This window comes from Clarias gariepinus, chromosome 18, assembly GCF_024256425.1.
Source record: "Clarias gariepinus isolate MV-2021 ecotype Netherlands chromosome 18, CGAR_prim_01v2, whole genome shotgun sequence".
Classification (NCBI taxonomy): Eukaryota; Metazoa; Chordata; class Actinopteri; order Siluriformes; family Clariidae; genus Clarias; species Clarias gariepinus.
The window spans coordinates 7,052,548-7,077,059 of record NC_071117.1 but is presented as its reverse complement, the minus strand read 5'-3'; the positions used below and the strand labels follow the sequence as shown (position 1 = coordinate 7,077,059).

The window sequence follows — 24,512 nt, the reverse complement described above, 5'->3', positions numbered from 1 at the left end:
ATATTGCTACTGTAAGTGATTAAATACCCTGTTGGGTGTTACTCACCTTGGTCTGTGTAAGTCTGTTCTTGTTGAGGACAAAAACACCTTTATCCACAGCTACCAGACCAACCTTGGCTTTTGGATCTCCAGTAACTATGAGATGAAACTCCTCACCAGGCTCAAAGAGCTTTTTGGCATCTAAACTTTCCTTAACATCCAGTTTCAGCTACATTACATAAGAAAGTAAGTGAAAAGTAAACGAAAATCAAAAGATTTGCTGTGAACAAAATGTGTTAGTAGGCAAATAGAATCCTCACTGTCCTATCCAGACCAACATTTTGAATGTCCAGAAACTCTTAGTTCCAATAAGGGAACTATTTATGAGTGTGTCCTTGTGTCTGTGTGCAGATGGACTAAAATATTGATGTATTTCTACATTTACAAGAACATAACCATTTTATCTAATGAAAAAAATAAAATAAAATAAAATAAAATAAATTACCTACCGTTCCCATGCATGTATCTTTTACATCAACCCAGATGGAGTCTGACACAACCTCAGAGGATCCTGTGTGGTAAAATGCCACCACTCGAAATGAGGGAAGCAGGTCTTTGGTGACGGGTAGAGACAAGGTCACTAACAGCTGCTCTTGTCTCCTAAACCTTCCTCCTTTCACAATCTGTCCTTTACTAAGGATCTGATACAAAGAGAATCCCAGAGTTTATCTTATGACAACAATAATAATTATCAGGTAAATTATTATTATTATTATTATTATTATTATTATTAATCATAATAATAATAATAACAAAATTATTATTATTATTATTATTATTATTATTATTATTATTAATAATAATAATAATGATGATGATTATTATTATTATCGTCATCGTCATCATCATCATCATTATTATTATTATTATTATTATTATTATTATTATTATTATTATGTTGAAATGCAGAAGCAAGCAGCACTGCCTCAAAAGTTATTTAAAGGAAACCTAGATACAAACCAGATAGGATAAATCATGGTCTTGGACACTACTATTAAAGATCGCATTGATGTTCATCTGATCACCGATTGCCAGTTCTGCAGCATCTACACTTATGTGTAAATAATTGGTAGAGTTTATTTTGGGGGTGTAAGCCTTGGCTGCCATATGGTTTACAGCTTGTCTTTCATCTGATATACCAGTGACCTTGGTTTTTGCCTGTTTGCCACAAAAAACAAGCAAACAGAAAAAAAATGTGGGATAAATACAACAACAACAACAACAACAAATCTTGATCAGCTACCAGCTTCTAAAACAATGACAAAATAAAACTATTTTAAGGTAAAAATATATTGATCAGTCTAGTCAAGAAATAAAAATAAAAAAAAATTGAAAATACCTTAACGACTGTTAACAAAGGTTTACCAGCACAACCATCTAGGTTTGCAACATTTTTAAAGCTGTGATATGTGCTCACACACTCATCTTCTATACCACTTCCTTCTGTATTCAGGGTCGCAGGGACCTGGAGCCTATCCCAGGGGGCTTAGGGGTACACCCTGGACAGTTCATGTGTGAAAATGATTCCCAGAACTACTCTTAAGCCTGTAATATGGCCGTGGAATCAGGGAAGAAACATGCCATAGCTGTAATACATTCAGGTGGCAGCGGACTTTATTTTTAACTACACAACATTGCTGAGCCTAGACCAGAGCAATTGAAAATCAATGGTCTGACTAACAGGGTAACCAATGGCAACTTGGCTGCAAAGGACAACGTTTCATTGAGACCTACAGGGGAGCCCTGAAGAATTTTTGTCTGTAAGTTTATGACATGACAAAATAGTATGATGTTGTGTATGTATTTGCTTATTTTATTCCTTTTTATCTGTTTTTACTGTAATAATAAACACAATTCTGGGTATATTCATGCTGTGACCAAGCATGTGTGGTCGTGCTGCACTCAAATTATTTAAAAAATTTACAAAAAAATTAAAATAATAAAAAAAAGACTTCCTAGCCACTTGGAAGGATGAAAGTTATTATTTAAGTAAACAGTGATTTTAGATAACTGTAACACTGATAACTGTAAGTACCTGCAAACAGGACTAATATTAGAAATGTTTCACAGTAACCCTGTTATTGACCTTGGTGCATATGACTTGGATAGGGCTCCCTTACAAGACACTGTGTAAAGCAAACCCTTCCCAGACCATAACATTGCCCCCAGAGGCTTGTACAGTGGGTGTCATGCATGATGGGTTTATCGCTTCATGTGCTTTCCTTCTTATCCCGGCATGTCCATTGCTCTGGACTAGGCTCGGTCTGGCCTTATCAGGCCATATGGCCTTTTTCTATTGCTCTTCTGTCCTTAACCTAAGTCCCACAATAATTTGAAATAATTTATAGTAATTTCAACAATTTCCCTTGTTTTTTTTTTCAATGTTAAGGCCCTAAAACAGATTATATGTATGGTATGCTTGGTATGCATTGTATAGGTAGCATTTAACACCAGGTCTATCATGAAATAATAAAAGCTGTTAAAACGCAAATATGCATCAGGAAACTTAAGATTGGATGATGCTGTCATATAGTTGCAACATTGTCCACCCAAAATACATCAGGACAATCTTGTTTCTGACAGTAAGTTTCAGTAAGTTTGGATGAATGACTCTATTACATTTGTTTACATTAATTTTAATTAATAAACTCTAGTCTACAAATGCTTCATGTTTCATGAGTTTTGTAGTTTTATCTCTTTGTTTATTTTAATTTCAAATTATTACTGTAAAATGATTTGTGACTCCCAGATGTTCTGCCATTATTCTTTCAAAGAAAATCTAATTATAATAATTATCAATATAATAAATATCAATAGTGCCTAGGGCTGGGTATCAAACTTTAATACATTTATGTCACTGACCAAGTTGCTTTGATTCCATTAATTATTAAAAAATACCTCATCATTTGGTGTGTGTGTGTGTGTGTGTGTGTGTGTTGTATTTTTAGATGCTTGACTACAGCCTGCATTGCATGCTCACATACTCTCACTCTCTACAACTTATCCTATCCACAGGAAGCCTGGAGCCTATCTCGTGAACTTGAGGCAGAGGCATAAGGCGAGTTATACCCTGGACCAGGTGCCAATTCATTGCATGGCACAAGCTCACACATACTCACTCACACACTATGGAGAATTTAGGAATGCCATTTAGCTAAATCTGCATGTATTTGGAAATCAGAGTACCCGGGAGAAATCCCACCAAGCACAAGGAAAGCCTGCAAGCTCCATGCACATAGACCCCAGGCGGGAATCACAACGTCAACCATAAAAGTGTAAGCCACAGTGCTAAACCATGAAAGTAAGCCTCATAATGCAGTGTGATTGACGTTTAACCTTCTTTTACATGACATACGGTTATCTGTAGTGTGTTGGCTCCTCTCTGGGGGTTCACTATGACCTTGGCCATGCCATTACTCTTGGTTCGACTGTTCACATTACCAGGTGTGACCACCACATCCACATTTTCAGCTGGCGACTGGTCCGGATTGGTCACATAAACCTTTTCAAAGATAGTTTAGACACAACTTGTTTGCATAATACTCAAAAGCACAGAATTTTTTTTTATCACATGTATTATGGGCCATGGAACAATTCTAATGATTCACACCAATTGTTTAATTCACCGGTTAATTAGTAATACTTTAATAATTATTTTTCATCTGTAAGAATGAACAGTGAAATAAGATATGCATGTTTAACACAGCATGGTTAAATAGCTGTGAATTATAGTTATAAGATGTTCTGGGAAAAGAAAATATATCAGACCGTGACATCGAAAGACATTCCAGGGTGAAAGAATTTTGGCGTTCTCTTGAACTCAATGGTGTAGGGTGATTTTACAATTTGAATAGCCCCCTTCTCTGCTGCAACCATTTCGCTACCTGAAAATGACACAGTAGTTTGTGAGAATGTAGATAAAATACCCCCCTATACCCCACCCGTCACCCGCACCCCCACCATACACACCCACCCACACACACATACACACATACAGTACATGCACACGCATACACTTACTGGTCTCAGTTAAGACATTGACTGAAATGTACAACGAGCTTCCAGTCAGATCAAGAATATTGGAGAAGGATTGCTGGATCATCTGTTTAGTCAGCCTCGCATGTCCTTCTCCATTTAGGATCTATATACAACATAATTGAGTATACATAAGTAATACTGTACTGTTGCACTGTTCTATTGTCTTTTATTTGTTTATTTTTTTAAACATGAAAACTTTACTTATAAATCAACTCGTATCCTCTTAAATTAAAAATGTATATAATAAATGTAGATGTATCAAAATAGTTTCGAAATTAGAATGTTAAACAGATCAAACAGATAATACCAGAAATAATTCACCTTTATTTTCATTGGTCCTTTTTTTTTATCATGGAATATGTACCTAAATTTAACTTTGACCCCTGTTCAAATTTGACCCCATCCCCCCTCCCTCTCCTGCCAGAAAGTCATGTCAAGATTCACGCCCATTCAAACCCTATTTAGTGATTTACCTGGTGCCACCACTAGATGGCGCTTTGTATAGGCATAAGGTTCAGGAAATGTATCAATCAGGATTTAGGCCTCATCGCACAGACAGGGCTGGTTAAAGTGCTAAAAGTTGCATATTTTGTCTGCACTTTTATCCAGTATTTTTGGAGAACATATTCATTGGCTTCACATTGAATTAATAAAAAAGAGCTTTCAAAAGTCTATTCAAAATATAAATCAATAAAATCCCGGATTTAGAGCATGACCCCTTTCCTATCTAAACAAAAGCAACTAATCTAATGAAAGAGAAAGAAGTAAATAAATTGTTGATTATTGCGCCACTGATGTTATAATGTAAAACAGCAAATATCTATGGAACTTACCTGTTCTCTTTTTAAAGAGGCAGGCAGATTGGTCTTAATGTCATCTTTTTTAATGCCAAACACCACAAATGCAACACCATCCACACTTTTTCCAAACAGGTACCTTGATATAATTCAGAAAAGTTGAGTTATACACATGACAGGCTCAGCTAAAACAATACATTCCCAGGATTTTTTTTTTCAAACAATGATTTGAACATTTAACAGTTTGTTGTTTTTTTAACAAACTGGGGTAAGGTTCTCCAATACACATAAGGGTTTGAATTAGTTAAGTTTGTTGGTTATGGGGAATTATTCATCTCATGTTATCCTTAAAATTAACCCTGCTTCATTACACCACTTTGACTCTCAGTGAGTTGCTATAAAAACAACAGGATTGTTTACTTGCTTATACTTGTATACTGCTATAACTGTCCTTGGAAAATGATTTTTATTTAAATAAATAATGTTTTGCTTTTAAAATGATGTACTTACTTAGCACTAATGTCCACTTGAAGCTCCTGATCATCGACATAGAAAAAAGACTTGGATGGTTTTAATGCAACCTCAAAGCTTGGGAGCACTGCCAAGTAAAAAAAAAAGCAACAGTTATTTATTTATTTATTAAGTTATTTATTTATTTATTTATTTAGTTAGTTAGTTACTGTAGTTAGTTAGTTTGTTAATTTACTGCAAAATTATACACTTTACCATATTCTTTAACTTCGAATTTAGCAGTAAAGTTCTTCTGTGGGGTGTTTTTATATCGCGCTGCTAAAGTCCATATTCCAGACCTTTAAAAAATAAAATTATTTTCAGTTAAATGACAATATAAAGTTAGTGCACTGGTGCCCAACAGTTCATATCTGAAGTATTAATGCAGTGGACTTACTTGGCAATTTCAGGGATGTTGTATGACCCTTTTATTATTCCCTGCTTAGGAAAGATTGTTTCCCTGCTAATTGTGATTCCTTGAGGATTCTTGGGGAAAATAAAACATAATTTGTGATTCAGGAACACTAAATGTTGAAGTCACAAATTTCTTAATTTTTATGTAATGAGTTGGGTGGCACCACAGACAGACGGACACAAGGTGAGGTCTTACAGTAAAACTGTAATTCTATTCGGCAAAGTGCGAAGGAAAGGGTTTAAAGAGGTAGGATGGAAAACAGGGAAGCAAACATTGTGAGGGTGTGTACATGCAAGTCTGAATGCAGTGCCCAGCTGGGCACAAGCCTGGCAAGTGATGGCAGCAGGTGGAATGGCAAAAAAGCATCACATGGCCAGCAGCTCCCACAATGCTCCTGCGAACGACTTCTTTTACTGACTGGCCAACCAGCCTCTTACAGCTCTCTTTGGGCGTAACCACAGACAGGAGTCTATCATGATGCCTGGGCAGAATGTTTAGCTGGGAATGGGCCTTAGCATGAAGACAGATCCTTTGCTTTCTGTGGCAGGATCACGAGGGCTGTCTCAGTGTATGAGTGAAAGTGCCACGGGGGCTTGGACAGTCTTTTTTCGGCTCTCCCTGGGGAGCATAACATCATGTCGCTTGCATGCCTTTCATTACAGGTTAGCGTCCCTTACACAACCTCTGAACCATGAGCTACACTTCCTGTCTTGTTTTTATGGCACTGGGAAAAATCTGAGATCCATTAATGATCATCATTCACGATGATCAAAGCCGTGCCCTTTTCTGCAACCCACCCCTTTGCATATCAGGACAAGGGATGGCTGCCTACCTAGTGAGCCAACAGAGTGACCGTAGTGAGACAAAAGATTTAGGTGCAGGTCCATTACTGGTGCACGCCATGACCCTTTATTTACCCTCCTAAAATAATTGTAATAAATACATAATGTAGGGATAAGAGGAAGAAAAAATCTGAAGTTTACCAGAGAATTAGCTATAAAAAAGAGAAGATTATTTTACACCTGCAGTAAATCATAGAAACTGTTACAGACTGTGAGGTTAAAAAATAACAGCTGAGTTGTTCGATCACTTACTGTGATTTCCACAAAGATTCCTCCACTTTGGTCCAAAGGCTGCATGTCAGGAGTCAGTGAGAAGATTCGGTAACGAACTGGGATGAAGACAATTAATTTGCTTAATTGACTTCATTTTAATTGATTTATATAATTAGGGCAACCACAATAAACATTACTTTTGCTATAAGCAAAAACGCTAATTATACACTATAGCATTAATTAAGGAAAGATTAAATACATGAATCTGTTTCTTTATTAAAATAAATATATAAGAAGGTATTTTAAATAATAAATATTATCTATCTATCTATCTATCTATCTATCTATCTATCTATCTATCTATCTATCTATCTACCGATCGTATCTACTGTATATAGCTATCATGGGAATTGTGTTTAATATCAGTGCCTTTCAATTTCAAATGCTCATAAACTTCATTCTGCATCAAAGCATCTTATCACTTTAAAGAGTGAGTCCAGACTGCTTTACCTGTTGTACCAAGTGTGTAGATGCTCTTGTCTGTCTGAACAAATATGTAGCCAGACTGGAAGGAGACCAGGGCCACTTTCTCAAGCAGGGCAGAGGGAAACTCAGCCTGCAGGTACACATACTGCTTCTCTAAAGGATCATCACTAAAGAAGTCCTTATTGTCAGGAATCTGAACCACAACAAAATAATTAAATAAATTGTATAATTAATGTCATCAATAGGTATACAGTATAATCAATTCCATATATAGGCAAATATAGGCTACTCCACATAATCTGAAATTTTCGTTTTGCTTCCGGTGTCATTTCTGAATTTTTTCTATTGAATTTTTTCACTGCCTGGCCAAAAAAAAAAAAAAGAAAAAAGAAAAAAAAAAGACAGTAGAGCTGCAACAAAGAAAGAAAACTGCTGAGCAAATTTAAAATGACTTGAACTAGTTTAAGAACCTCTTAAAACATTATCAAAATCTAAAAGGAATCTAGAAGGTGTTGAATCTGTGAACTTTGTGATAGAAATATGGTCTGGAGAAAATAACAGTTATGGATGTTAATTACTTAAACACTTGGTGAAGGTACATGTTTAAAAAAAAGATCAGGAGTAAATTCTGGAGATATATTTACTGTAATAGTGAAAGTAAGAACATTCCACACACAAGTGATGGAAACTCACAGGACTGGGACTAAACAGCTGTGTGTCCATAAGGAAACCACTTGTTAGTCAGACTCATCAGAATAAAGGCTTCAGTTTGTTAAAGAATGTAAATATTGTACTTTGGAACGAAAGAGAAAGGTCATGTGATCTGATTACAGAGTTCTGATTACAGTAAGCCTATTCCAGAGCAGTGGACGTGTCAGGGTAAGAAGGGAAGTGCATGAAGCCTCTGGAGGCAGTGTTATGATCTGGGGTGGCAATAGAATGAAGTCAGCTAATGACCTGAATGAAATTAATTTATTGAGATTTTTAACTATATGCTAAATTTAAATTTACTTTTAGCCATTTTTGAGACGCTTTTATCCAGAGTAACTTACAAAAATGCTTTGAAGTTTCCCTCATTGAATAGATACACTGGGTTCCTAGGTTACTAAGTGCCATTAGTCAAACATTAAGCAAAACTGGTACAAGAGGAGGCTAATGATACTATAAGCTAAAGTTTTATTATTATTATTTATAATAATTCTTATAATATTCAACAATAAGTTTCATTAAAAAGCTTTTGTGTGCATAAAAAATCAACTCTTTTTTTTTGGTTTTTACTGTTTGCTGTCTGAATCACAACAAAAAATAACAAGCACAGCATAAGTTTGCCAGATTTGTATAAAATTTCAGTCAAGTGAATTTTTTGTATACTAATTTGCATACTTACTGTATTGGCTAATTGGCTAATTTTTAAATTGTGACAGAACTGAGGAGTCATAGTGTTTTAAAAAAATCACACAAAAGTCACACTGATATAAATTAAACAAATTCGACCTAATATTTGTGCTTTTTAAAGATATATACACTGTATACACATACAATATTCATGGATTTATAATGTACCCATACTCAGAGAACCCACCTTTATTTCTGCAACAGCCTGGTAGTTGTTAGCAGCAGTGAGGATGGCGAATGCAGATGCCAGTTCTTTAGTTCTCTGTGGGTGGTTCTTCACAATTATTTTTACATTAAAGTCATTTCCAGTATAATCCTGAGCCTCCACAAACACTCTCTCAGGGGTCCCCACCCGCAGCAGGTTTGGGGCCACCAAGATATTTCTGTTAAGAAAAAAAAAAAAAAATTATATATATATATATATATATATATATATATATATATATATATATATATATATATATATATATATTATTTATTTATTTTTTTTTTAAGAAAACTTTTTTTTTTTTTCTGCATTTTTTTAAACTGCAGTGTAAAATATACATTTAAAGGTGTCATTTTTCTTAATTCCATTTTCTGGTCCCATATATACTCCTTAACAATTATGTATATAAAGTAATCATAAAAAAAACACCCTATGAGCATGTCTGATGTTTTTTTAAATCAAAATGTACAAAATATGACATTTAGTTGGTGCCACAGAAACATGTTCACCTTATCATTAGGAGATAAATGTGAGCGTAAATTCTGCTGATGATACAGCTATCTACAGTAGGTCAGAAAAACAAAACAGGCTATGGTGTCTAAATGATAGGAGCCAATACCCCACTATTACAGGAACTGTCCATTACAGCAACACTGGCTCAAGAGTTTATTTACACAAAAAAAGAGCAAACAGTGCCTTCCTGTAAGTGTGTGATGTAACAGTTCAAACAGCAGTTCAAACCCACTATCTTTGGCAGCAATTGGATAATGGGGTAGAGAGTTGTCATAGCTAGTGGGTGAGAATATGTACAGTAGTTAACTAAACTGCCCTTACCAAAAATAATTTTATTCAAGGGTGTAATTGTACTTTTCTTTAAAATAAAGTATGCATTTGGTGTATACCTAACAGATATATACTAACCAAAAATACAGTATATTTAAGTATACTTGGCTTCAACTGACCAGTATACGGAACCAAAAATATAAGTATACATTGGACTATGTGCATTATGATGGACTGGCACCGAATCAACTGTGTACCCCACCTCGTGCCCTAAGTGTCCTGCAATAGGCTCAATGCCCCTGTGACCCTGTATATAGGATAAAGCGGTATAGACAGCAACAATGACTTTGACTATACTTAGGAAAATAATAACTAAGTGTACTTGCTTTATGCATGCATTTTAATTATACTTGCCTTTTATTTTGGGATGGAACAGTTTAAATAACATGGTTATTAAAAACAACCACATTGTTCATAACCCACACAGAAACAGATAAATATATGGCCGATTTTACTGATAATTCTTTCAAGGTGTATGAGTATTGTACCAGACTTTATTCATACTGGCTGATATTATAAGCCACTATTACTTTAGAAAATAGTTTTAACTTTTAAAACAACTTAGCAGCAAAGGTGTTTTAATGTCTGTTATATTGTCCAACAAACATTGCCATAATAATAATAATAATAATAATAATAATAAATATTATTATTATTACTATTATTATTATTATTATTATTATAATTATTTCTTAACCCTGCGCCATTGCCACCCAGGCACACCAGAAAGACAGTGGGCACATGCATTTAAAGTTTATTTTATTTTATTTTATTTATATAGCACATTTAAAGAACAACCATGGTTGACCAAAGTGCTTCACAATGCCAAAAAACATAACCACACACAATCAATCAATACATTAAAAGTTGTCAAAATGTCTCAAAGATTCAACTCAATAAAAAGCCAAATAATATAAGTGCGTCTTAAGTAATGACTTAAAAATTTCTACACTCTGAGCAGACTTTATGTGAGCAGGTAAATCGTTCCACAACTTCGGTCCCACCACTGAAAAAGCTCTCTCACCTTTATATTTTAATCTGGCTCTCGGAACATCCAGGAGCAACTGATTAGACGACCTCAGTGCGGATTGTGGATATTTAAAAGCTCTGATAAATATACAGGCACCAACCCATTTAAAATCTTAAAAACAAACAATAAAATCTTAAACTCAATCCTAAAACGGACAGAAGGCCAGTGTAGTGAAGCTAAGACCGGGGTATTGTGCTCACGCTTTCTAGTCCCAGTTAAGAGCCGAGCTGCTGCATTCTGAACCAACTGGAGATGCTGAAGAGATGACTAATCCAATCCAACATATACTGTAAAGAGTTACAATAGTCCAGTCTTGACTTTATAAAAGCTTGAATTACACTTACAAACTCCTTATATGGAAGGTAGGCCTTAACTTTCGCCAACAGTCTCAGTTGAAAAAAAATGGCTTTTGTAACAGAAATAATTTGTTTATCGAATTTTAAAGCACCATCAAAAATCACACCGAGATTCCTGGTAAATAGACGAATATACATTCCTAAATCATCAAGTGCATCTACACAAGCACCCAACACGACCAAACATAACAATCTCAGTCTTATTTTCGTTAAGACAAAGAAAGTTCTGATCCAACCATATTTTTAAATCTCTCAGGCAATTATGTAGTGACAAAAATGAAGCTTTGTCGTTTGTTTTGACAGGCAAATAAATTTGTACATTATCCGCATAAAAGTGAAAGGAGATGTTGTGCTTTTTAAAAATATCCCCCAAAGAGAGCATATCCAAAAAAAAAACAAAATAGGGCCCAAAATAGACCATTGGGGAACACCACAAGAAAGAGGGGCAGTAGATGAATAGAATTCAAGTAAATGAACAGAAAAACTTCTGCCTGCTATGCCCTTAATACCAACACATTGTTCAAGTCTAGATAAAAGAATCGAGTGGCTGACCGTATCAAAGATCGCAGTCAAATCCAAAAGGACCAAAACAGCAGAATTACCAGAGTCAACAGCTAAAAGAAGATTAGAAGAGCAGTTTCTGTACTATGTTATGAGGCTTAAAATCAGACTGAAATACTTCAAAAATACAATGTACATCTAAAAATGATTGAAGTTGATTAAAAACAACTCTCTCCAAAATTTTCGATAAAAAGGGGAGTTTAAATATAGGTCTAAAATTAGACAAAATTAAGAAATCTAATTTTTTTCTTTTTTAATAGTGGTTGCACAGTGGCATGCTTAAAAACAGCTGGTACACATCCTGAGCTGAGAGATGTGTTAACCAAAGATACAACGCTTGGCCCAACAGTATCAAAAACATCCTTAAGTAAGCTTGCAGGAATACTATCACAGGGGCAATTTGTAGGACGTAGGTGTCATCTTATCCACAAAAAAATACAATCTGACTCACGTGGATTAACAGGAGAATTAAAAACATAAAAAAGAACTTGTGGCCGCTGTCTATTACAGGCTACTATGTTAGAAAAAAAATGTTTTAGCAGATTTCACAGCTCTCTGATATTTACATAGCGCATCCTGCAACATTTCAAACGAAATTTTCAGTTTGTCCTTTTTCCACTTTCTCTCAGCTACTCTGCAGGCACGTCTTAGAGAATGGGTAGTGTTATCCAACCATCGTTGAGACAATGCTTTACAGTGTTAAAGAATGTATCCCAATTCCATTATGACATAATTTTAGAAAAAGGGGATTTTATGTTTAGATCTCCAAAAAGCTCCAAATGTTGAAAAAAGAAAAAAAAAAAACATCACACTATGAAATCACTCAATGTGATGTCACTGAACATTTCACTGAATGTTATACCACTCAATATGATGTTCCACAGAATGTTATTAACCACTTTTCAGCTCAAGTTTAGGGCATTGTCACGGCTAACTGGTTTGAGATCAAAAATCCCTCTCGAATTTTGCATTGTCAATGCCTTTTATATTACATATGCTAATACGGACAAATTTGATGGTGATTGTATAAATTCCCTAGCAGAGTACATCAAAATCCATTGGGTGCGTTTTGCAAAGGTCCCAAAATAACATGACATGCAGTGCAAGTTGTTCAGCCGAATGAGCTCTAAATGTGTTCCGGCTTTTATATAATAATCCCACCACATGCAAAATGTGTAAAATGTGCGATTTAATCAAAAGAGACTTTAAGTATTCCCTAAAACATTGTAAATGAGTTGTGGATTAATTTAAATAAATCAAAATGTGTGTGTCTACTCACAGTGGGTCACATAGCGCGAGCAGGGGGAAAGAAACAAGGGCAGCCGTCAGCCACGCCAGGTCCACATGCATCCTGCTTGCTGCTCAGCCTAAGGAATCATGTGTTAGTGAGCAGTAACTTAACATTTAGACATCTACCTCTCACACACACACACACACACACACTAGAAACCATTGATAGAAAACCTCTACTTTGTATTGTAAATTGTTTCTTAATTAATCCTAAAACGTTATTTGAGATATTGCAGTTCCCTTTTAAAGGCTACACTCGATGCTGCATGAAAACGCTGTGAGAACATCTTTTCGTGTTGCCGGTTGTGAAGCATGTGTGTATCAAACACGCCAACTTTTGGCTTATATAACCTCGGTCAGCTGACATCATCTGATGAGACGCACCTGCAGGTTATAAATAGGAGTAAAACGGAAACATTCCTCAGATCTTTTGTCTTAATGACCACATTGTGCGCGTGTGTCACAAACAAATTAAAAGCAAATAAAAAAGCAAAGAAAAGTGTTATAATGGCGGAGTTTAAAACAAGATGTGTCCCTCCGTGCAAGAATTTTCTCTCTGAGGGCGATCTATACACTTTTTGCTTCCAGTGTTTGGGTGAAAGTCACGCTCTCCAAGGGCTTGAAGGAGGCTGTGAACACTGTGATCTTCCTCCCATGAAAGTGGGACCCTCTCTTCGATCGCGAAGTCTCTCCTTCCACTTCACAAGTGCAAAGGCTTACTCTCCTGCTTTGGTGGAAATAGAAGTAGCTACCTTAGAACGCTCCTCTAAGGAAGATAGAAAGTATAAGGAGCTGCTTGAAGTCATAACGCGTGAAGTCGAGCGGCTGCACATTAATTGGCCACAGGAGCAAGCTTTCCCCCAACACTTAAAATCAGATGACAGATTTTTGTCGGGTGGCCAGGAGATGGAGCCACAACGTTGCTCTCTCCCCGTTTTTGACGACCTCCACAATGAATTAACTAGTTCATGGAGCAAGCCTTATTCATCCCGTATTTTTGTACCATCAACTTTGTTTTATGCAAACATCGGTGATGCAAAGGCACGTGGTTACATGGTGATGCCCCAGATAGAAGAGACACTTGCGGGCTATCTCTCTACTGGGACATCATTCTCACTAAAGAATCCAACACTTCCCTCCAAGCTATGTAGAACTTCTTCTACGCTGGTAGGGAAGGCGTTTCAAGCAGCAGGTCAAGCCGGTACTTTTTTGCACACCATGGCGTTCTTGCAGGCGTATCAGCCTGACCTGTTAAAAGATTTGAGGACGAGCAGCACTGTGAATGAGTTAGCTTTCACAGAATTATGCCGGGCGACTGACTTGTCTCTTCGTGCGACCAAGCAGGCTGGCCGTGCTATCGGCCGTTTCATGGCTTCCCTGGTGTCCGCAGAAAGGCACCTGTGGTTAAATTTGACAGGCATCAAGAATAAGGATCGAACATTCCTCCTTGATGCCCCTGTCTCACCTCCCGGCCTGTTTGGCGACACTGTAAATTCCTCCGCCACCAAGTTTCAGGAGGCTACGCTGTATGAACAGGCTTTTGGGAAATTTCTTCCACGCCATGCTCAAGAGTCGAGACTGTCGGCCACTCAGTCTCGATCAGATCTGATCCTCGCCAGACGGGAGGCGCAGAAAAAAAAGCGTCAGCAGCCGGGCACCCCCTTGTAAAGACTGGGGTATGGCTCGCCGCCCCTCACAAGCCGCCTCAAAGAGGTCAGATCGCCGCACTCGCCGCACTCGATCGTCTTCTTTTCAAAGATGTCGTCCTGAAGCTTATGCGCCCAGGACCGAAAGGGGTAGACCCCCCTGGGAGGGGTGCGTAACACTCTTTCCTATATTTACATTTAGGCATTTGGCAGACGCTCTTATCCAGAGCGACTTACATTTTTATCTTATTACACATCTGAGCAGTTGAGGGTTAAGGGCCTTGCTCAAGGGCCCAACAGTGGCAACTTGGTGGTTGTGGGGTTTGAACCTGGGATCGTCCGAACCGTAGTCCAATGCCTTAACCACTGAGCTACCCCTGGCCCCCTATATGAAGGGGCCCTCCCTGGCAGGTGTCAATGCTCAGTTTCCGCCGCTTTTGGTGTTTCGGACAACACCGGCCTCCAAAAGTATGTTAGTCCTTCGGTCTTATCCTGCTGTAATTCAGGATGCCGAACCACTAACACCCACCCCCCCATGTAGCCGAAGTGCATCTGTTGACTCTCGAACTGCAGGCATTGCTGAAAAAAGAGGCTATAGAACAGGTTCCCCCTCCAGACATAAAGTCAGGCTACTACAGTCGTTATTTCTTGATTCCCAAGAAAGACGGGGGGCTGCGTCCAATCCTAGATCTTCGCGGGCTGAACCGCTATCTAAAAAAGTACAGATTCAAGATGTTGACTGTCAAAATCATTGTTTCACAAATCCAACAAATGGATTGGTTTGTGATAATAGATCTGAAGGATGCATATTTTCACATAGAAATTTTGCCACAACACAGGAAGTTCCTGAGGTTCGCTTTCGGGGGCAAAGCTTACCAATATCGGGTCTCTCTATTTGGTGTAGCTCTATCACCCAGTGCAAAAAGTGCATGGATGCAGTCCTGGCTCCCTTGCGACTCCAGGGCATCCGTATTTTACATTACATGGACGACTGGGATATCCTGGCCCAGTCTCAGGAGCTAGCGCTTAGACATCGGGATGTTGTCCTAGCTCATCTTCATTCATTAGGATTGAGACTCAATGCTGCGAAAAGCATTCTCTTGCTGGCTCTGAGGACAACATACCTGGGTGTCATTTGGGATTCGATTGTTATGCGGTCACAGATGTCTCCTGCTCGTATCGAATCCATTTTCAATGTCCTGAAGGAAATCAGGCTAGACCAGAGAGTGACTGTACATCACTTTCAAAATTGTTTAGGCCTCATGGCAGCTGCATCCATGGTGATACCCTTGGGCTTTCTGCACATTGTGAAAGTTGTGATGGCGCCGCGGATGGCTGCCTCGGTGTGGAGCTCTCTATCTGTCTTACTGTTTTTGTTAGTTTGTCCTGTTTTTTGTTTTTCAAATGTTATCACTTATACCAGAGATGAACTGCTGAACATTCAGCAGGACACATCACACAATTTCCAACCAGTTTTCGACTTCTCAAATGTTTTTCTGAACATTGTAACCGGCGGAGCAGCGGCACTGTTGAAATGCTTTAAGAAGCGCAGGCGGGGGAAGAGAGCCGGCGCGCTCGTCAAGCTCAGACAGCGCGGCTCTAGAACTGCGCTGCCGAGTATACATCTGGCGAATCTCCGCTCTTTACCCAATAAAATGGACGAACTTTTCCTGCTCTCCAGGAAAAATAAGGACTTTTCAAACTCTGCTGCGCTGTGTTTCACGGAAACCTGGCTGAATGAAGCCATTCCGGACAACGCGCTACACCTGCCGGGCTTCCAGCTGTTCAGAGCGGATCGCGACACGGAATCAACGGGGAAATCGCGAGGCGGCGGGACATGCTTTTACATCAATGAACGTTGGTGTACAAATGTGACACCATTGAAGAAGATGTGCTGTCCTGATCTAGAGGCATATTTCATCAACTGCAAGCCTTTCTATTCGCCGCGGGAGTTTACCTCGTTTATTCTTGTGAGTGTGTACATCCCTCCACAAGCGTGTGTGAACGCAGCATTGCAACAGCTGGCTGCTCACATCACAGACACGGAGCAACAACACCCGGACTCGGTTTTAATTATACTTGGGGATTTTAACAAAGCAAACCTTAAACGTGAACTGCCTAAATACAAACAGCACATTACATGCCCCACCAGAGACAAAAATACTTTGGATCACTGCTACACCACAATAAAGGATGCATATCGCTCTATCCCCAGAGCAGCTTTAGGACTTTCTGACCACTGCCTGGTTCATCTTCTCCCGACCTATAGGCAAAAACTTAAAACTGCTAAGCCTGTAGTAAGGACAGTAAAGAGATGGACCAGTGAAGCAGAGCAGGAATTACAGGCCTGTTTTGACTGCACTGATTGGAGTGTTTTTGAAGCTGCTGCCACCAATCTGGACGAGCTCACAGATTCTGTAACATCCTACATCAGTTTCTGTGAGGACATGTGCATCCCTACCAGGACTTTTTTAACATATAACAATGACAAACCATGGTTTACAGCAAAACTCAGACAGCTTCGTCAGGCTAAAGAGGATGCCTACAGGAGTGGGGACAGGATCTTGTACAAACAGGCCAGGAACACACTAACAAGGGCAATCAGAGCGGCTAAGAGAAGCTACTCTGAAAAACTAGAAAATCAGTTTTCTGTAAACGACCCTGCTTCTGTGTGGAAAGGCCTGAAAACCATCACTAACTACAAGACGCCAACCCCCAACTCTGTAGGGAATCAACAACTGGTTGATGACCTGAATGAGTTCTATTGTAGATTTGAAACACCCAGTTTCACACCACACCCCTGTCCTGACCCTCTTTCTACACCACCATTATCACCCAGTTTCACACCACACCCCTGTCCTGACCCTCTTTCTACACCACCATTATCACCTCTAGCAACCATCCTCTCTTCCCCCCCTGCACTCCAGGTCTGTGAAAAGGATGTTCGCCAGATCTTTCTAAAACAAAAGAGAAGGAAAGCTCCAGGCCCAGACGGCGTGACACCAGCCTGTCTGAAATCCTGTGCTGACCAGCTGGCTCCCATCTTTACACAGATCTTCAACAGATCACTGGAACAATGTGAAGTGCCTTTGTGCTTTAAACGTTCCACAATCATCCCCATTCCAAAAAAACCTAAAATCACAGGACTTAATGACTACAGACCAGTCGCCCTAACATCTGTGGTCATGAAGTCATTTGAAAGACTGGTGTTGGCCTATCTGAGGGACATCACAGGACCCTTACTGGACCCCCTGCAGTTTGCCTATAGAGCAAACAGGTCTGTTGATGATGCAGTCAACATGGGACTGCACTTCATCCTCCAACATCTGGACAAACCAGGGGCTTATGTAAGGGTCTTGTTTATAGACTTTTCATCAGCTTTTAATACGATCATCCCAGCACTGCTTCAGACCAAACTAAACCAGCTCTCTGTTCCTAGCTCTATCTGTCACTGGATCACCAGCTTTCTGACAGACAGGCAGCAGCTAGTGAGACTGGGGGAATTCATGTCCAACAGCCACACCACCAATACTGGAGCCCCTCAGGGATGCGTTCTCTCCCCACTGCTTTTCTCCCTGTACACCAATGACTGCACCTCTACAGACCCCACTGTCAAGCTCCTGAAATTTGCAGATGACACCACAATCATCGGCCTCATTCAGGACGGTGACGAGTCTGCTTACAGAAGTGAGGTTGAGCAGCTGGCTGTCTGGTGCAGTCTCAACAACCTGGAGCTGAACACGCTCAAAACAGTGGAGATGATTGTGGACTTCAGGAGGAACCCACCTGCACTTCCCCCACTCACCATCATGAACAGCACTGTGACAGCAGTAGAGTCATTCCGGTTCCTGGGCACGACCATCTCTCAGGACCTGAAGTGGGACATTCACATTGACTCTATTGTTAAAAAGGCCCACCAGAGGTTGTATTTCCTTCGCCAGCTAAAGAAATTCAACCTGCCACAGGAGCTGCTCACACAGTTCTACTCAGCCGTCATTGAATCCGTCCTGTGCACTTCAATAACTGTCTGGTTTGGCTCAGCTACGAAAACAGACATCAGAAGACTACAAAGGACGGTTCGGACTGCTGAAAGAATTATCGGCACTGCCCTGCCCACGCCACAAGAACTGTACACATCCAGAGTGAGAAAAAGGGCTCGGAATATCACTTTGGACCCCTCACATCCAGGCCACATTTTATTTGAACTTTTGCCGTCGGGTCGACGCTATAGAGCACCTAACACTAGGACAGTCAGGCACAAAAACAGTTTTTTTCCCCAGGCAATCTCCCTCATGAACAGTTAAACATCAACTGTCAATAAATATAGTGCAATATACTGTATAATACCACAGATTTCAGATATTTATATAACTTATTTAAAAAGTATCTCACACCCTACTCCATTTGATGTCAAATGTTTTTTTTTTTTTTTTTTTTTTTTTGTTGTCGTGCTGTTTTTGTCTTGTCATTTGTTTTCTGTTCTGGAAGCTCTGTCACTAAAACAAATTCCTTTTACGTGTAAGCGTACTTGGCAATAAAACTCTTTCTGATTCTGATTCTGATTCTGACATGAGAGCTTTTCAGTTGTGGCTAAGAGCTAGGGGACTTCATGCAAGGGCCAATCCCCGAAGGCAAATAAGAGTTACGCGCAAATGGCTTCGTACCCTTTCTATGTGGTTCAGACCCCGGTTTCTGACTTTGGGTACCACTCTAGGTCCGTCTTGTCGTCGCAAGATGCTAACGACAGACGCTTCCCTTACCAGCTGGGGTGCGGTCTTGGATGGCCGTCCAGCCCAAGGGAGCTGGAGAGGCTATCTTCTCGCATGGCACATTAATTGCCTCGAAATGATGGCTCTATTCTTGGCCCTACAGCATTTCCTCCAGCAGTTGAGAGGCTACCATGTTCTAGTGCGGGTGGACAACACATCGGTAGTCTCCTACATAAATCGCCAGGGCGGACTGTGCTCGCGCCGCCTGAACAAGCTAGCGCACCAGGTTCTGCTTTGGGCACAGGACAAGTTCCTATTCCTCAGGGCAATTGACGTTCCAGGGCACATAAATGTGGGAGCAGACTTATTGTCCAGACAAGCCAGTGACACACGGGGAATGGAGGCTCCATCCCGAAGTAGTCAGTCAGATCTGGGAAAATTTTTTTACAGCAGAGGTGGACGTCTTTGCCCCTCAAGAGACAGGACAATGTCCCCTTTACTACTCTCTGACTCGTCCAGCTCCCCTGGGTCTGGACGCCATGGCCCATACGTGGCCCAAATTTCGCCTTTATGCGTTTCCTCTGATAGCTCTGCTCCCACGAGTCCTGGCGAGGGTCGTCAACAGCATTTGCGCCTCTTATTGATAGCACCCTGTTAGCCGACTAGAGTATGGTTCTCGGACCTAATATCTCTCCTCAACGGCTCACCATGTGTGATTCCAGTGAGGAGGGATCTTCAGTCTCAGACGCAGGGGACAATATTTCATCCCCGACCCGAGCTTTGGAACCTTTACAATGGGCCCCTGAACAAGACCAACTCTGGTCTTTCAGCCAACGTTATTGACACTATTTTAAATGCTAGGGCTCCCTCCGCTGGGAAAGCCTACAACCTCAAATGGAATGTATTTCAAAGTTGGTGTATGACGAAGCAGGTAGACCCAGTCCACTGCCGAATTGTTTCAGTGCTGAAGTTCCTGCAGGAAAAGTTGGCTTGTGCCCTAGTACTTTCAGGACGTACATAGCCGCTATTTTAGCCTGTCACATTCCAACTGATGGGGTTACAGTGTAAAAGCACCCTTTAGTTGCCCATTTCATTTGTGAAGCTAAATGGTTGAGGCCACCCACTAGAGCCACTGTCCTGTCATGGGATTTTTCTATCGTGCTCGAAGGTCCAATAAACACCCCTTTCGAACCACTAGAGTCAGTGCCTGTCAGGTTTCTGACCCTTAAGATGTTTTTTCTGATGGCCGTTACCTCTCTGAAAAGGGTTGGAGATCTGCACGCCTTGTCAGTCTCCCCATCCTGCCTAGACTTTGCCCCTGGGCTAGTCAGGGCCATTCTGCATCCTCACCAGAACTATCTTCCGAAAGTTTCATTCTTAACCATGCACCCTGTTGTTCTCGAAGCCATCTGTCCTCTGCCTTTTACAGCTCCGGAGCAGGAGAGACTTCACTTACTGTGTCCAGTACGTGCTCTTCAGATTTACGTCCACCACACCGGCCACTGGTGTGAGTCAGAGCAGCTCTTTATGTGCCGCCACTACACAGACTCTGTCACACTGGTTGAGAGATGCTATTGCCCTCTCCAATAAGGCACATGGGCTCACTTGGCCTCTAGGAATTAAGGCTCATGCAACCAACGGGATGGCCTCATCTATAGCTCTGGCGAGAGGTGTTCCCCTGCAGCAAGTGTGTGACGTGGCAGGTTGGTCCTCTCCGCACACATTTGTTAAATTTTACAGCTTGGATGTTCCTGCTACTCCGGGCTCACAGGTCCTCGAGTCAGCTTCCCAGAGATAGTTCTAAGACCTTCTCGGCCTTTTTGTGCACACGCTACACAACCCGGGGGTCCAGACACTTGCATTGCGCAGGCGTTGGTATTCTCGCTCCCACAGCGTTTTCACGCAGAGTGTAGCATCGAGAGAACGTCTCGGGTTACTTTGCTGTAACCCTGTTCCCTGAAAAGGCGGGAACGAGATGCTGCACTCCAATGCCGCACTGCCCGCGTGACTGGATGTCCCTTCAGACAAAATCAATCTGAGGAATGTTCCCGGTTTACTCCTATTTATAACCTGCAGGTGCGTTTAATCAGATGACCGAGGTTATATAAGCCAAAATTTGGCATGTTTTATACACACATGCTTCACAACTGGCAACACGAAAAGATGTTCCCATAGCGTTTTTATGCAGCATCTCGTCTCCGTCTTGTTACCCGAGACATTTTGTGTTTTGTTATTTTAGTGAACTGTAAACTGTGTTCATTACAATTTAAACTAAACAAAGAAAAACTTTTTTCTATATGTCATGTAATGAATCTACAGTATAGTAAATTAAATAATGAAAAAGTTTTTAGGATGCACCATACTGTATGTGTAAGAAAATGTCGCATAAACCTGTGTTAATTGACGCTTGTGAGATCTGCCTCATAATACTGCAGTACACCACCCATTTAAATGAAAACATTTACCAGAACCTCATCCAGTGTTCACTCAGTCAAAATAATGAATCTCGTTTTCTGTGTAACAAGTAACATTTACTTGAGTAACTTAAAAAAAAAAGTACATGAGTACTACAAGTAGGTTTACTGCACATACATTTAACTTTTACTTGAGAAGATTTTTAAAGAAGAAACGTTACCCTTACTCTGCTACATTCGGCTACACAAGTAAAGTCAAGTCAAGTAGGCTTTATTGTCACTTCAACCATATACAGTTAGTACACAGTGAAACAAACAACGTTCCTCCAGGACCAAGGTGCTACATGCAACATGAATTTACAACATCAATTTACAGAAAGCTAACTAGCTAACTAAGAAGCCCAATGAGCTGGCTAGCTGAGGTGAGACAGATTAACATGATAACATAAATTAACATCATAAATGAACAAAAAACTAACTAGCTAACTTAGAGACCTAATTAGCTGGCTAGCTGGGAACTGTATACATTTTTTATACAGAAGAGACAACATAAAGTGCACCTATACTCGATTTGATACATTTCTAACCATTTATTTTACACATGCAGCAGGTGGATCTACCAAATGGCTGTTTTACCAATCATGCATTTTTTTTTTATTTTTATTATTATTATTTTTCGGACATTACACCTGAAACAGTTACTCAGTACTTTTCATCGAATAATTACTATTATATATTTATAATAATAAATAAACAAAATAAATACTGTTACAGTTACTCAGTACTTTTCATCGAATAATTTTATACTCTTACTTAAGTAATATTTTGGATGATTACAATTTACTTATACTTGAGTAATATTATTTTAGAGTACAGTTACTTTTACTTGAGTACATTTTTTGGCTACTCTACCCACCACTGCTTGTTTTATAATATTTTGGGGAGAAATGTACCTACCAGTTTCTGGGTCTTCATTTCCTGGAATGATCTTCATGAAATCTAGTTTGTAATAGCACTTGATGCTTTTGATGACTACCCTTTTTTTTTTTTTAAATGACTGAGTTTTATTTCTTATAGTTATGATGGACTGACTTTCTTTTATGTACAGTTACTGTTTCTTACCATAATCTAGATTTGTTCAGTAGTTGTATTAGCATTAACATGACTATTGACTCTGTACCAACCCCTCTTTTGTGCAACCCAACTGATGTCCCAGCTGTCTAAAGCACATTAAAAAGGCAAGAAAAGTCACAGATTAAGTCTTGCCAAGGGTTTTCCTGAGACCTACACCTTTCCTACACCTCTGACATGAAACGAAAACCATTCCATGAACTTGATGAGAGAATGCCATTAATGTGCCAAGCTGACATTATAGCTAAATGTAACTACTTTGGACAATCTAAAGTATAAAACCTATTCTGGGTTGTATAACACTTTTTGTTTAATATATAATTCCATGCATGCTCTTTCATAATTTGTGCATCTTGAGTATTAACGTACAATAATAACAAAGAAAAACAACACTGAAAGAAAAGCTACAGTGTGTGTGTGTGTGTGTGTGCCATGAATAGAATAAGAATTTAAAAGATGCATTTCAGCATTAAAAAAAAATAAAATACTGCTGTTGTTACAGTCAATTTTGTCATTGGGGTCATGTATAAACTTAACCCCAATATCATTTATTGAACATGTTACAATAAAAACAACAACTTCAATAATAATAATAATAATAATAAAACAGCTGGGATTATGACTGAGTTCAAGTCTAAGGACATAACATGATGTGACCAATATGTATTAATGTGTAAAAATAATAATAATAATAATAATAAAAAAAAAAAAAATATATATATATATATATATATATATATATATATATATATATATATATATATTATCATTAAAAAAATTTAAAAGTTAATGCTAAATGTGAAAAATGTGTGATTTAATCATAAAAAAATCTAAGAAAAATAACCTACCTGTTTACAGTGAGATCTGTTTTATAAGACTGCAATACAGACTCCCCGACCTCCTAATCCAAAACACAAACCAAACCTCCTCCAGTCTTCGCTCAGTCAGATAGCCAGAATAATTAATCTTGTTACAAAATATTTTGGAGATGAATGTACCAACCTGTTCCTGGGCCTCGGGGATCTTCCTACACTGATTAAACTGCCCTTTTGTATAAATCTAACCTTTGATCATTTGGAAGTCCCCACTAGGACTGTATTTTTTTTATATTTGTGTGTGTGAGTCAAAAAAAGAAAGAGAGTGGTAAGTAACAATCTGCGTGTTATTTGAGCATGTTAAGACCAACAGTACAAAAAGCCATCGCTGACCAAGTGCAACGCACAACTTGTACACGTTACACACACTTTATAGTGTGTGTGTGTGTGAGAGAAAGAGAGAGAGAGAGAGAGAGAGAGAGGTGTGTGTGTGTGTGTGTGTGTGTCTGTGTTTGAGACATGTGTGTGACGAGTAAATGTGCTTGTGCATGTTTGTGTGTGAATCTGTGTGTTATAATTTGTGATGTGTGTGTTAGTATTGTAGCGTTTTACTGCCTAAAAGGACGTTGGAGAGACGAGTGAGCTTACTTGCTGCCCAATGCAATGGCTGGGAGTACTTTATTTTGCACCGCACTGTATAGCATGAGCAGCACATTCACACGAGAACCTACAGTCAATTCAGCCTAAGCATGAACCAGAGCACATTCAACAGGT

The 24,512-nt window shown here is 39.3% G+C and overlaps 1 protein-coding gene across 1 annotated transcript in view; it reads right to left on the bottom strand.

Moving 5' to 3' along the window:
- The window catches only part of LOC128506540 (complement C3-like), a 48,376-nt gene extending 24,545 nt beyond the window's left edge, over nt 1-23,831 (bottom strand). The window contains exons 1-15 of the mRNA XM_053477035.1: nt 23,772-23,831; nt 13,013-13,100; nt 8,923-9,118; nt 7,365-7,533; nt 6,894-6,970; nt 5,782-5,870; nt 5,601-5,683; nt 5,385-5,472; nt 4,911-5,013; nt 4,060-4,180; nt 3,808-3,923; nt 3,395-3,541; nt 1,000-1,197; nt 489-680; nt 47-208 (exon numbers count right to left, since the gene is read on the bottom strand). Coding sequence (XP_053333010.1) covers nt 47-208; nt 489-680; nt 1,000-1,197; nt 3,395-3,541; nt 3,808-3,923; nt 4,060-4,180; nt 4,911-5,013; nt 5,385-5,472; nt 5,601-5,683; nt 5,782-5,870; nt 6,894-6,970; nt 7,365-7,533; nt 8,923-9,118; nt 13,013-13,083 — 1,812 coding nt within the window. The 5' untranslated portion in view covers nt 13,084-13,100; nt 23,772-23,831. The remainder of the gene's footprint in view (nt 1-46; nt 209-488; nt 681-999; nt 1,198-3,394; nt 3,542-3,807; nt 3,924-4,059; nt 4,181-4,910; nt 5,014-5,384; nt 5,473-5,600; nt 5,684-5,781; nt 5,871-6,893; nt 6,971-7,364; nt 7,534-8,922; nt 9,119-13,012; nt 13,101-23,771) is intronic.
- Between the last annotated feature and the right edge of the window lie 681 nt (nt 23,832-24,512).